Source organism: Mustela nigripes, chromosome 1, assembly GCF_022355385.1.
Source record: "Mustela nigripes isolate SB6536 chromosome 1, MUSNIG.SB6536, whole genome shotgun sequence".
NCBI lineage: Eukaryota > Metazoa > Chordata > Mammalia > Carnivora > Mustelidae > Mustela > Mustela nigripes.
Window position 1 is genome coordinate 209,229,922 of NC_081557.1, and position 14,602 is coordinate 209,244,523.

Sequence of the window (14,602 nt, forward strand, 5' to 3'; positions counted from 1 at the left end):
ATTTTATTACAAAGAAGATGTGTTATCTTTCTTTCTTTAACGAGTATGTATTTGACAAAGAGAGAGAGAGAACGAGAGAGAGAGCGAGAGAGAGAGAGCGAGCGCAAGTGCATGCACAAGCAGGGGGCGCAGCAGGTAGAAGAAGAGGGAGAGGCAGACTCTCCACTGAGCAGGGAGCCTGATGCTGGACTCCATCCCAGGACCCTGAGATCATGACCTAAACTGAAAGCAGATTCCCAACCAATTGAGTCACCCAGGTGCCCCAAGAAGGTATACTTTCGGTTAAAGAATCAAAGAGCAGTTTTATAAGAGTATTTTCCCTCCAGGCATCATTGGCTCCTCCCAACACAGGAGGGAGCCTGTTTTTCCAAGTCCTGCTCACCCTCCAGAGCCCACAGGCCTCCCTGGACATTTCACCAGCAACAACACCAAACCTGTCACCTGGGTCCTTTTTGGACATTGGGGAGGCTGAGCCCCTGAGGGAGGGACGACCAGCTGCATTCCGGCTGTGGGGGCAAGGGCTGGTACTTCTTTGGAAGAGTGGCAAGTGGCCTGTGGGAAGAGTTGCAGGGGGAGTCTGAGAAGGTTTGCTGGGCAGGAGTCTGCTCAGCCAACCCTGCCCTCCGTGAACCCAGCTTTGGGTGGGGAGTCCATTTTGGGGTACTGGCTGCTTGACAGAGCAATCTGATCCTTTTTAGGTAGCCGCAATGATCAGAGTACGGTAGTCATTCTCCTAATGAGCTTAGAGCTCCCTTCCTGCAACATGCTCTTTGGTCTCGTTCTCTTTTCCAGAAGGGGTGATGCCATTTTTTTCAGGGCATCATAGAGTTCCCAATATGCCACCTGTCTGAGACTGAGAAAGACACGAGCTCTTTAAGTGCCCCCCTCCCCCGAATTAGGAACATGTTTGAGAGTCAGTGAATGTCTCACACACCCTTTTATTTTGACATTCCGTCATTTATAAAGACTCTCGGGCACTATTGGTGGAGGCTGGGGATGCAGAGAGCAAAGACATAGTCCATGCTCAAGACACTTCCCTTCAGGGTGGCAGAGAGAGAAACCATGAGAGGTGACCAGCAAGGGTATTTCACTCTGTGACAGAGGTCCTCTCGGGGCCCCGAGTGGGACAGCAGTGACCGACTCACCAGGAGCCTGTGAAGTCAAGGCTGTGACTCTTGCCTTCATGCATATGTATAATAGAATAACAGTAGTATTTCTATATATACTAGATAGAAAAATCTAAATATAAATATAGGCCTATCCCTTGCCAGAAATACTGAAGGCAATTCATAGGGCTGGCGATGTCTGGGGGTTTCTGTGCTAAATGGAGGGAAGAAATGGGAGAGGATGGGAAGGATGCAGGGCACACATTACGGACTGATGAGTGAAGGTACGTCGAGTGGCTGGCTTGTTCGACCTTGTTCACTGGTCAGCTTATCTTAGTTTCTCCACATCAACGGTTTGTGTTTTTCTTTTTTTAAATTCTGGAGCTTTTCAAATTCTGGAACTAATCAGTTAAGTGTGTAGCAAAGTACAATTTCTATTTTAGGTGTCTTACCGAGGAGGTGGTAAAGGAGTCTGCAGAAGGAAAGAGAATCAGAAATTAAATTTATTGTTCTCTGAGCAGAAATAATGGTTAACAATTTGGGGGTTTACAAATAGAAATGACAAATCCAACCAAACATCTGGGATGCATTTTTCAAGTGCTAAGTCTTTACATTGTCCACATCCCTCTAAAACAAAGAGTGGGTGACAAACACATTTTAATGATTTCTCTTACCTTGTTTCCCTTTGTGGGTCTGTCTCCTGAAACACAAGAGGGAGAGCAGTGAGTGTATGGAAAATGTCATCAAGCTAATTTTGCATATGTTTGAATGGAAATCATTTCCATTTGAATAATCTTGATGATAATGTCAAGTAAGTTTTGTGGAAATCTTATTAGGTACCCAGGACCTAATGATTCTAGTTAAGTGCTTTCATTTGATCCTGGCCTTTGTTCTGGAACTGACAACTGAGGTATGGGGAAGTTACCCTCCAGTCACCTGGAAAATGGTAGAAAGAAGACTTTAGTGCATGCTGTACGGCTCTCAAGGTGCAGCCCTTGACTACTAATTCGTGATTAGAATTAAAATCTTTATATATCTCTACTGTTATATCATTGCTTCACATTTGTGCCAAACACGCTTCACTGGACATTTCTGAGCAAAGGAAAATAGCATCACAGAATTTTCCAGATGGAAGGCTTTTCTAAGACTCCCAAATCCAACTTTTATTTTAGACCAAAGTAAGGACAAACTAGGTAGGACAATTGCTTACGACCACCCAACCCTAGAAAAGCCTGAATGAAAGTCAGGCATTTCTTGAATCTCAGGTAGTTTTATTTCCACAGTTGGATTCAACTCAAAGACAGTTAATGGGCTTCTACTCTGAGCTAAGCATGGGACTAGGTAGCTGGATACAAAGACAGCACAGCCTTCCCCTCAAGGTGCTGATGTTTGTTCGGTTTTTAGGCCAAGGTCTGGGATCTGGGGACGCAGTGAGGAGGGTGAGACACTGTCCTTGTTGCCATAGGGCTTGTACCTAAAGAGTGCAGACTGAAAACACTATTAAATCTCTGAGAATTTCAGAAAGAAGGCCGTGGTATTAAAGGGACACATGGAAGATTTAAGTTAGTCTGGGGGGTCAGAAAAAGCAAAGAAAGCAAAGTTGAGAAAGCAAAGGTCACTGATCCGTAAGAGTGGATGTGGTGTCTTAAATGGTGTTTTATATGGCTGTGGGAGGAGCCAATGGGAAAATATGGCTCCTGTCAGAGGTGAGTTCACCCTGGGCTGATTACTGGCCTCCATGAGCTTCATTTCCTTATGTGTGGAGCAACGAGACCACACTGACTCAGTGGTTTTTAACCATGCTCTGACAGGCGCCCTGGGGTCCCCTGGGGGCTCGTAAGGAGCAGGAGGGCTAGAGGACTTGTGTCTGTCTCGTTGTCCCTTGTCACAGGAGGCTTCATTCCATCTGCTTCCAGATTTCTTTTGGGGAAAATTCCAGCCGGCCCAGAACAACACAACACAACACAACAAACACTTGTTTGGATGATTTCAAGGGCTCTTCCGGGTCTAAAATAATTACTTGAACTTGAGTGAGCAAAATTATCATTCTCCGTCTTTTGTTTTTGGAAAACACTTTTTAAATAGATAGACTGGATTTCTCTGCATACATTCAAACACTGATGGCAAACAGGAATTGTAGACGTTCTTGGCACTGTAAAAACAAAATAGGATCTGGGATGGCTTTCAACAACAGCAGCAGCAATCTAGTTAATGGGAGATCTTTGGCTATTTCCATGGTATTTCCAAAAAGCTTAGACCACATGATGCCTTCCTAAGGCACCACGTCAGAAGACCTAAGATTAACTTCAGCTCACTTTGTTGTGCGTTGGGCTCACCCTCACAGCTCCCCGACGGACTGTGTCACTGCTTACACTGGTGACTTTCCCTGTGAAGCTAGATGTCGGCTTTCTAAGAGGCCTCTCTTCTTAGCTACCACTGTATCTATGGGGGATCAATTCAATCTACTGGAAAAAATTCAATAAAGAGACTGAGTATCTGGGATTCAGTAGGAACATTTCATTTATCGTTTCAGAGATATCTATCCCATTGCTTCCGTGACTGAACTCAGGAAAAGACATCTATCCTCCTTTTATTCATGGATTTATTATTGAGCATGTAGTGTATGTCACACATGGATTCATTTGTAATATATTTATTGGTGCGGGTGCTGGGCAATATAATACCCAAACAAAAGTTGCTGTTCCCAGGTAACTTACATTTCAGTGGCAGGACATAGAAAACAAATAAAAGTGTATGATGACAAGGACAGGTGATGACAAGTGCTCCAAAGAATAGTGAGACAGAGTGAGGGAGAAAGCCAGGCCATAGGGAGAGCAGGCGCATGAAGAGTTCTTCATCTGTCACACAAGAGAGATGGGGAACAGGGGCACTATTTTTTAGGCAGATCCCAGAAAGCCTCTCTGTTTAGGTGATGAGAACGGAGTCCCAGGGAACATGAGGGAGCCCATCATATGACTGTGTGGACAGGAGTTTCCTGACAGAGGGAAGAGCAAGTGCAAAGGCCCTGAGGTGAGATGAACAAGAGGGAGGTACTGCTTGAGTAGTGGTTGCAGAGGTAGGGGAGTGCCCAGATCGCCTGCCATCTTGTAGGCTGTGATAAGAGCTTTGTCTTAAACATGGTGTATCTTTTGGATACACTGTTTACACATTCTGTGTCTTCATTATAAAATGACATTTTCTCTGGCATCTGTTACCTCCCCCTCTACTTAAAAAATTTTGTATCTGGCATCATTGTCAACAGTAGCGGAGATTTCAGCTATATCAAATATGTCTATTAGTAGTCATTTTTGCTGTCGAGCTTCACTTGTTTGTTGTTCAGGTAACTGAAATCCTACAAACTAGTGAGTAAGAGTGAATTTTAAGAATCCTACAAGCGAGAAAACCGGATCAAATAGGCAAAGTAGCATGTCATGCTGTGCTAATTTGTAAAATCCAATCAGCTTTGTTTTGGGGGGGCGATTGTTTAACAAAGTACTAATGTTTGGGATAATGGAAGAAGATGAGATACAGAGCAACATTTCCGGAGTTTGAATCTTGATTCTGCTACTTACTATGGGCAGGATCATAGCAGGTGCTCAATAAATATTTATGAAATAAGCAAACGGGTTGACGGAATGGCTGTTTTCTCATCTGGAAGAGTGAGAAATGGTTACTCACACTTCACTGGAATTTGTGGGTGGAATACATGGATGACTACCCTTCAAGTACATGGCTTGTAATGCACACCCGGTTATTAGCATTATTTTCTGATGGAAAACTAGAAGGGGAATGACAATCTACTCTCCTTGTGAAGTACACACAAATATTCTCAAATGCTAGGAGAAGTTCCCTCTCTGTCACATAAGAAGACCCAAACGTTTGTTCTCTGGGGTCCTTCCCTTCTTTTTATTTATTTATTTATTTATTTATTTATTTATTTATTTATTTATTTATTAAAAAGATTTTATTTATTTAACACACAGAGAGAGATCATAAGTAGGCAGAGAGGCAGGCAGAGAGAGAGGAGGAAGCAGGCTCCCCACTGAGCAGAGAGCTCGATGCGGGGCTTGATCCCAGGACCCTGAGATCATGACCTGAGCTGAAGGCAGAGGCTTTAACCTGCCGAGCCACCCAGGTGCCCCGGTTCCTTCCCTTCTTGAAATTCAATCAAGTGGGTTTCACGAGGAGGAGGCTGGCATGCTCGCCATCTGGTGGCCATCTGTGTAATTAGCACCATCTGCCCACACAGTGTCCTCATTTGCTCTTCGTTCTGCACCAAGATTGATTTCACTTCCGCTGCAAAATTTATTGCTGCTTCAGAGGTCCTGTGGTGAGGGGAGCACAGCATGGCTGTAGAATCTGATGGTTAGGGTTGGACTGTTACCTCCACGACTTATTAGGGAGAAATCACGAAGAAATTGTCAACCTTCCTGGGATGTTAAAGCAAAGCATCCCGGAGAAGAAAGTATCACAAGACCCACTTGTGGCTGTAAGTTGGAGCAGCTGGTCCAGCGTACGAAGCTTGCTGTTGAGCTTTAGGAATTTTGCAATGCGGTTGTTAAACACAGCCATTATCAAAAAATAAATTATTTCACGCACACTTTCGTTGTATCTGAGACTGCCAAACTGTCTTCCAAGTGGCTGTGCTGTTTTGCGTTCCCACCGGCAGTGCATGAGAGTTCCTGTTGCTCCACATCTTTGCCAGCATTTGGTGTTGTCACTGTTCTGGATTTTGGCCATTCTTCAAGGTGTGTAGTGGCATCTCATTATTGTTTTAACCTGTACTCCCCTGATGATGTGTGATGTGGAACATCTTTCCATACGCGTATTTGCCATCTGTATATCTACTTTGGTGATGTGTCTATTGAGGTCTTTGGCCCACTTTTTAATTGGACTGTTGGTTTTTTAATTGTTGGGTTTTACGTGCGCTCTGCCTATTTTGGACAACAGTCCTTTATCAGATGTGTCTTTGGCAGATATTCTCTACAGGTAACGTGACTTGTCTTCTTATTCTGCTCACATTGTCTTTCCCAGAGCAGAACTTTGTAATTTTCAGGAAGTGCAACACATCAATGATTTCTTTCATGGATTGTGCCTTTGGTGTTGGTTTGGAAAGACATCACCACACCCAAGGTCATCAAGGTTTTCTCCCGTGTTATCTTCTAGGAGCTTTATAGTTTTGATTTTTAATTTAGGTCTCTGATCATTTTGAGTAAGTTTTTGTAAAGGGTGTAAGGTCTGTGTTTAGGTTTCTTTCTTTCTCTTTCTTTCTTTCTTTTAAGAGGATGTCCTGTTGTTCCAGCAATATTTGTTGGAAAGACAATCTTTGTTCCATTGGATTGCCTCTGCTGCCTTATCAGATATAAGATGACTATATGTGGGTCTATATCTGGGCTCTCCATTCTGCTCTACTGATGCATTTGTCTGCTGCTTCACCAATATTGCACTGTCCTGATTACTGGACCTTTGCAGTACGTCTGGAAGTAGGATAGTGTCTGTTCTCATACTTTTTTCCCCCAGAGATCTGTTTCCAGACATTTACCACGGCTTGTGATTTGGTGCTGGTGGCTACCACTAGTGAGCTGAGTGACTTAACACAGATTGTTTGTCCTCTCAGGGGTTCAGCGGGATATGTGGGATCCAAGAATGTGTTTCTTGATAGAAGGGACAATGAACAACAGAATGGCAACAAATGGGGTCTTTGAAATCATTCACATGGGATTCTAATCCCTCCTCTGTCACTTACTGAGTGACCGTGGGAAAATTAGGGAAACACTCTGGGCTTTGGTTTCTGTGTCTGTAGAATGCAGATTATGAGGCATAGTTCCTTGGATGTGGTTAGAATTAAATAAAATAATACTTGTTTTTCACTTAGCTGCCATTCGATTTGTGTTCAATATATGCCATACCCTTTATCTATGAAATATGATCATGAAGATCATTACTTCGAAAATAGACCATCAGTGTAATGTTCCGTAATTAGAGAAATAAAACTTTGGACAAAAATGGATAAAATCTGGGCTGAGTTATAGTATTTATCATGTCTAATGGTTTTAGGATATTTGGACAGGGACCTTTAAGACTGCATGTCCTGATGATTAATTATGGAAGAGCCTAATGAAGCAACTTATGATCCACGTGGGTAATGTAGATTTGACAAGGCCTGTTTGAGGAATGTCTCCAAGTCTGTTGAAGCATTCAGAAATTAATTCCAACAATAAATTGCTGACACCATTCTTTGGGTGGGGCAGGGAGAGAGGAAGTTAGGCAAAGCCATGAATTTGAGAGGGACACACCCTCTTAAGCAACTGCTCAAGTCAGGTGAGACAGTACAGTGGCAGGAGCGTGTACATCAACACACACTTGACCATGTAATTGACAGCTGTGTGTTGGGTTTAGTGATGGATGTAGTGCAGAAGCTCCTACCTCAAACAAGCCTGGGGAAGCTCTTCTTCCTTGACCTGGTGTTTCAGGGAATGAGGGTGAGAGGGCAGGCAGGGCACGTGAAGGATTAAGACTTCAGGGCTGACATGGCCAGTGGGGTGGTTGGGTTTGTGTGTCTGAACAATACCCAGAGATTCACAAAATGCTAGAGACCGTTGTGTTCTGCTGTCTTTCTGCAGATATTAAGGCCCAGTGAGGGAATATCATTTGCCTAGATTTAGAGGCAGAGAAAGAAATGGGACCAGAAGCAAGCAATGCGGGCCTCTTGACTTGCTCCTCCACGGCCCCCACCTAGTGCAGGTGCATGACCCCCACTAGGGGGTCCCGGGTTCATCACTAGGTGGTCTGGTGACATCTGGCAATGCTTATTGAATACACTATTAAAATGGGCTAAATTTTAGACTTAATTGAATAAATATTAAATAAATAAATAAGCAATGTGTAGCACATGCTCTGTGTTGTGCTATAAGTAGCACAATGCTATGTGTTTGCTATAGGGAAAACAATGTTGAATAATTGTTGATCCTTGTGATTGAGGAGGCTAACTCGTTTTTCATATTCATCTACAAGATTTATTTTGTACCCTGAACACCAGACTGGATAGAGCATGAATGGTTTTAGCTTAGAGCCTCAGGAAGACTCTCTTAGAGTCTTAGAAAGAGAGTCAGGGAGAAAGGCAAGGGTCAGAGGGAGCCCAGAACCCTGTGAATCTGGTCAGTTCAGCAGGCTTCTGTGGAGGGTCCACCGTGAGTCAGTGATGGTGCTATAGGTTTTCACTTGTCCTTACCTTTAAAAAGACTTATATTGTATGATGTAGCTGGTATCTCCCCCACTTTAGAGATGTGGAGACTAATGTGGAGAGGTTAAGATCCTTGGAGTTTTCTTATTTGGAAAGCAGTAGTGCTGGGATGTGAACCCCGGGCTCCGTGTCCCCAGGTCTCACATTCATGCAACCATATTTTAGCTACTTCTAAGCATCAGAAACCATGTTTAACTTCCCGGGAGGTCATTGTCTCCCACCTCAGACCAATGCCCCTTGCTCTGTGAAACCTTCCTGAGAGACACAGTTCTTCCCCCAGGCAGAATTAAGTATGCACTCTGTTGAGTTCCCAGAATACTTAGAGTTGCCTGGACCAGAGTGCGGGCTCTTCATGGTCTAAGGTCTTATGTTATTCAATTCCTGGAACAAGTAATTTTAAACAAAGTGCCCTGTTACCCTAGCAGTTATCACACAGTGTGCTAACTCCCTTGTTTTTAATTCCTTTATTTGTGGCTACTTTACATTTCTCTTTCAGAAAACTGTATGTGTTAAAACGAACAGTTATCAGATGCCCTTCCTTTTCTCTGAGCCTTATTCTTTCCTGTGTCTGTGATGGAGAGGCAAATGCTTTCCTGTAGTCCTGTTACTGAGGGATTTTTATAAAATTAATACCAGTTATAATAAATTTATGACATCAACTTTGAACTGAATCTTGTATCAATGCCTCTGTTGCTTTTGAAAGATTTTTTTTTTTAAGATTTATTTATTTGTCAGAGACAGAGAACACAAGCAGGCAGAGGCAGAGGGAGAAGCAGGCTCCCCACTGAGCAAGGAGCACAATGCGGCACTCGATCCCAGGATCCTGGGATCACGACCTGAGCCAAAGTAAGCTGCTTAACCAACTGAGCCACTCAGGCATCCCTGCTTCTGTTGCTTTTAAGCTATATCTGAGATTTTGTTGTGTCTGAAATAAATTTAAATCTAAAATTATAGGATAATAATCTTAAATTTATTTCTGATAACCTCTGTGACCCAAGGCTTGTTATTTTTGTTTAAGATATAATTCAAAGAACGCTGGAGTCTATAATTTTTGCGACGTTTTCTGTTGCCATAATCTGGCACTAGGGGGCAGTATCGTCCATCAATTCATGTCCAGCGCGAAACCTTGTAGCGTTTGGATGCGTGGGATAACAGGGAACAGGAGGGGGAGTTTGCGGAATGGATTTTAGGTACTAGCAAATACAGCAAAACTCTAGAAACATTGCCATCGTTGACAAAACCCTGGGTTCTGGTCTAGGCTCTGGTCTCTGTGACCTTGAGCTAGCCACTTCTCTTGCTAGATTTCCTTGCATAAAATGAGGGAGTTAAACCAGATTAACTCAAACTCATCTCTGATTCTAATTTTGTTGGCATCCAAATTCCTCTAAAAGCAAACGAGAAGAAAGGTCTTTTGATGGTATTATGTGGAATTCTATTTTGCTTCTTTTCAACCAAGCTCATGTTTCTGGATGTACATGTTCAGTCACCTGTGCATAATTCTCTTTCTTTTCTTGGATAGTATATTGTATTTCGTTATAAATTCATTCTTGCATATGGTATGCTTGTCACCTCAGAGAAAATTGGTTCACAGTCTGTGCTTGGTTCACATCTGAGGCCAAGAGAAATTCGTCTTAACGTCCTTTATTCTCAGCATTAAGCAGCTAAGCTGCCCTATATTTGAACATTACAGCTATCCTTCTCTGAAAACAGGACAGTTTTTTTGGATTTGTGGTGAGTGCTAATGGCTCATCACAAACAAGCTGTACTACTATTTATATAAATACTTTGCCCCCAAATAAACTTTCACCCATTCTTAGAATTAAAAAAAAAGCCAAGTTTCAGGGAAGATAAGATCTTGAAATCTGACAGTTTCCAGATAATGTCAGAATACGATCGCAAGAAAAATGACATGAAGTGTACATTAACATAAATCTATAACTGCTCAACTTGATGAAAAACATCACCATAAAATTCTGTCATTGCTGAACTACCCGATATGTTTTTTTCCATGACATTTTGTGAGAATGAATAAATTATCTGAGAATGTGTTTCCATCAAAAATACAGAATTTTGTAATAAACACATAAATCATTCAAGCATTCTCCAGCAAGATGCCTGGTCCTAAAAATGGGGGTATTCATATTAATTTCACTCCTTTGAGCTTCCTTCTCTCTGCGGTTCCTTAGCGCTCTGAGGGGTGATGGAGAACCATCAATTAGGGAAATGTGGGAAGAGAGGAGGTAAAGAGAGTAACTCTTACTGCAGAAGTTTCTCAGGCAACCTCCCCTTACTCCCTACAAGCCTCAGTTCTGGGAACTCTGCTTTCACTGATATCCTGTATGCAGTCTAGTGGGGGGCTCCTTTTCAAAAACAGTCATGTACTTGCAGCCATGGTCCCTGTACACCAGCCTACCTTCACTGCAAGATTGACAGCACTGACATAACTCTGAAAGAAATGTCCTTGTTATGCTTTCTTAGAAATTAGTTTGCTTTTCCACTACGGGCAATTAATATCACATTAAGAAGCATGACCTCCTGTTTGCTTAGGCTACCAGAAAGCTGAGGAGGCGAGCCAGTAGTTTAAATTTAATAGAGTGTAGGGATGTGTACCTGAGGGTCCTGAATTTTATCTTTGTCTTCATGTTATAGTCTACCTAGCTTCACTCTAGGATTTTATTTTTATTTTCTTCCATTTTACTATGTAAGTTTTTGTTAACCACCCCAGGAGCTTTGTGAGTTCAGGTAAAGCATAGATAAATATATGCATGGATAGTTGTGATACTGTGATTTATAATAAGAAATATATATTTGATCCTCATCTCTAGGATGCTGGCACAGAGCTCATAAATCACTTGGATTTTCCTAAGTGATGAAAACCATAAAGGTGTCTTCTTATGTTAAAGAGGTGACTTTTGGACTGCATCTGAGAATGGTTTTGGGAGGATGGGGAGAGCCCACCATATGACTAGAGAATTGGAACTTTCTCTACCTCCCACACTTATCCCAGGGAGGGAAGAGAAGCTTGAGACTGAATTCATTTGCCAATGCTCAGTGATTTAACCAATTATGCCAAAGTAATGAAGTCACCATAAAAACCGGAAAGGTTGGGGTTCATAGAGCTTTTGGGTTGGAGATAAAGGAAGTATGGGAGTGCCACACCCTTTCCCACATACCTTATCCTGTGCATTTCTTCTGTTTGGCTCTTCCTGACTTACATCCTTTCATAATAAACTGTAATCTAATGAGTAATAGGTTGCTTTGAGTTCTGTGACCTCTCTAGAAAATTAGTGGAACCTAAGAAAGGGGTGTCACTGGGACCTCCAATCCATCACCTCTCTGTCAGAAACACAAGTGACAATCTGGACTTGTGACTGGCATCTGAAGTGGGGACAGGCTTGTGGACTGAGCCCTCAGCTTGTGTAATCTGATGCTACCTCTGAGTGGATAGTATCAGGATTGGGTTGAGTTGTAGACACACAGCTTGTGCCTGAGGACAGCTTGGAGGTGTGGAGGGAAGTGCTTCTCCAACATACATATTGGAATGGGGATTAGAAACATCTTAATAGACCAACAGACTTGTAGATAATGTAGAATAATGGCCAAAGAAGCTTCTTCAATCAAAGAAGTGAAGTTGGATGTCTATGGTGAACTATAAAAAAGGAAGGAATTGTGAGGTCCATTTTGTCTTCTCTCTCTCCAGGACTCATTTCTCAACACGTGTCTGTGAAGTTTCTAGGATGATGTGGAACATTCGTGTATCAAATGATTATGCTCTCATCTGGGATCGCTCTGTGTTTTAGGTCCCTTTCTCTGTCAAGAGGTCTGAAAATACTTTGTCTACATAATTCACGTTGAGTTATGTGAGTTCTCATAAAATACATGAGTTCATGGGGAAGAGCTCTGAATCAAGTACTGTATACATTGAAGGTACTGACATTTTAAGGACTAAAGAGGCACCGATTTGGAAGCTCCTATTTTGAGGGAGGTTTAAGGGTGGTATGGGAGGAAGACAGATGGGGGAGGAGGAAGGTCTGAGAATAGCTATAATTTCCTGCCTCGGTGAATGCTCCTGAATTGAGTAATCATAAAAACCCTGCCCATTTCACACTTCAAAGAGGAGGAAAGTAAGACCCAGAAAGGTTAGGTGACTCACTTAAGGTCACACAGCCAGGAAAGGGGAAGCGCCTATGTTTTGGCTACTCTGGTTGCTCCTTCCACCATGCTTCCTGTTGTGAGGATCTCCTCTGTGCCCCTGGATTCTCCTGCATCCTCTACCATCTCCATCTGCCTCTGCTCCACTCCACTCTCCACCCCTGAGGACCAACCATCATGGACCACATATTGACCGCCCTGCCGTCTGGTTTCTGGTTGGGTCATTGCAAAGTCCTTGTAGGAATTCAGAGGCAGGTTAGAGAGGAAAGTTGGTGGGCATGTGTTCCTTTGGCTTCCCCTCCATGAGGCTCAGTGGGGCTGGTGGTGTCCCTCCTATCAAGGTGGTGTGCATCTGGTTTTCTGTAACTGTCCCCTCATTCCTTTGGGCTGGGGGTGGCGACAGTGCCACTGCTGTTAGCCCCAGTTCCCACATCAGCCATATACCCCACACAGCTCAGTAAATTGTTCCTTTGTAAATAAGTTTCCTTAAGTCATCCTAATTTGTGTTTGCCATCTGTCTCCTATTAGGATCCTAGCTGTTACACCTTCCCATGAAAGAAAATACGATGTTAATAATAGGTTGTAGAAGATAGCATTGAACCCATAAAGGATAAATTTGATATGTTTCAAGTACTGGGAAGTGTAAATCATTGCCATCTTTTCCATTTGGACATTGTGAGAGAAGATGGAGCATGGGGGAGATGATGAGAGGAGCTATAATGTGTATGATCCAATTAAATTTCTTTGGCTGTCCTCCATGTGTGCTTCCAGCACTACTGAAATTGATTATTTCCTTTCAGCTTCCTACCTGTATCTTCATCTCCAAATTGAGTTGCTTTGCCTAAAGCTTTCAAAATCTGTTTTCATATGAATTAATCAACGTTTTAAAATTAGATTTCTATCTTGTGATTTTACTGGGGATATGCTTGGAGAAATAACTTAGTTATATATTTAATGCAACCCATATGTTTCAAAGCAATTCTTTTCTGAAATTGCATAGCCATGGAATATGAATTTTCACTATCAATTTCTTCATCAATAAGGTAAGGTGGTAAAAAGGCATAATATTTGTAAGAGCCTTTCCAAAAGTAGTTATTTCATGAAGGACAGTCCAATAAATCATCTTGATTAAGATAACCTGTGACCACCAACAAAGATAACCTGTGACCACCAACAGATTTCTTGGAAGCAAAGACATATCCTTATGTTTCAAACTTTGTGATTTGACTTTACCTTTAACATGTTGGCTTCTGGAATCCTTGGAAACGGGTTTGCCCACCTGTGGAAGACAACGTGGCACCATTATCTCTTCAGTTGTTACTATGATACCATCAAATGTGTTGCCACTCTGTAGGGTTACTCCCCAGGGTCAGGACATAAGTCCCTCGATGCATCGTTCATAGAGAATCACCATATGTATATAGTTGGCAGTCAGTTAACAAATGTAAAAAAACCTAAATGTGTGAACCACCGTGCCAACGACCACTGTAGTGGCCTTGGATGGTATTTGGCATAAAAATGCTTGTGTTTGAGAATGCGGTGGTGTCCCTCCTCTCAAAGTGGTGTGCTTCTGGTTTTCTGTAACTGTCCCCTCATTCCTTTGGGCTGGGGGTGGCGACAACACCACTGCTTAATCTTCTGAGCCTCAATTTCCTCATTTGTGAAATTATGGTAACAAAAGTACTGATACATCATGAGGATGGGGTGATTACGTGAGACATACCATGCAAGGTGCCTAAAACAGGGAATGGCACCAACAAAGCTTAAGAGTTATTAGCTATCGTTATTAATATTATTAAAGGCACTGGTCAACTATTAGGGGCTCTACAATTGCTAGGCAAGAGGGTGGAGAAGAAAATGAAGATATCATAATGATACCCAGTGTTTTTGAAAGTCTCTAAGCCTAGGTCAGCAGTGGGGTCTAGGTTGGTTAATTTTATGTGTCAAGTTGACAGGGCCACAGAATTCCCAGATAATTGATTAAACATTTCTGGGTGTGTCTGTGAAGGTGTTTCCAGATGAGATTGGCATTTGAGTCGGTAGACTGAGTAAGGCAGATGGCCCTCCCCAGTGTGGGTGGGCATCAATTAATCTTTGGGGG

The 14,602-nt window shown here is 42.5% G+C and overlaps 1 protein-coding gene and 1 long non-coding RNA gene across 4 annotated transcripts in view; one reads left to right on the forward strand and one right to left on the reverse strand.

The window, feature by feature from the left end:
- LOC132004504 (uncharacterized) overlaps positions 1-14,602 on the forward strand; it is a 167,941-nt gene that overhangs the window by 57,483 nt on the left and 95,856 nt on the right. The gene's annotated exons all lie outside the window — the stretch shown is intronic.
- The window catches only part of CLNK (cytokine dependent hematopoietic cell linker), a 168,876-nt gene that overhangs the window by 37,844 nt on the left and 116,430 nt on the right, over positions 1-14,602 (reverse strand). The window contains exons 8-11 of the mRNA XM_059380988.1: positions 13,735-13,780; positions 1,781-1,806; positions 1,559-1,578; positions 442-552 (exon numbers count right to left, since the gene is read on the reverse strand). Coding sequence (XP_059236971.1) covers positions 442-552; positions 1,559-1,578; positions 1,781-1,806; positions 13,735-13,780 — 203 coding nt within the window. The remainder of the gene's footprint in view (positions 1-441; positions 553-1,558; positions 1,579-1,780; positions 1,807-13,734; positions 13,781-14,602) is intronic.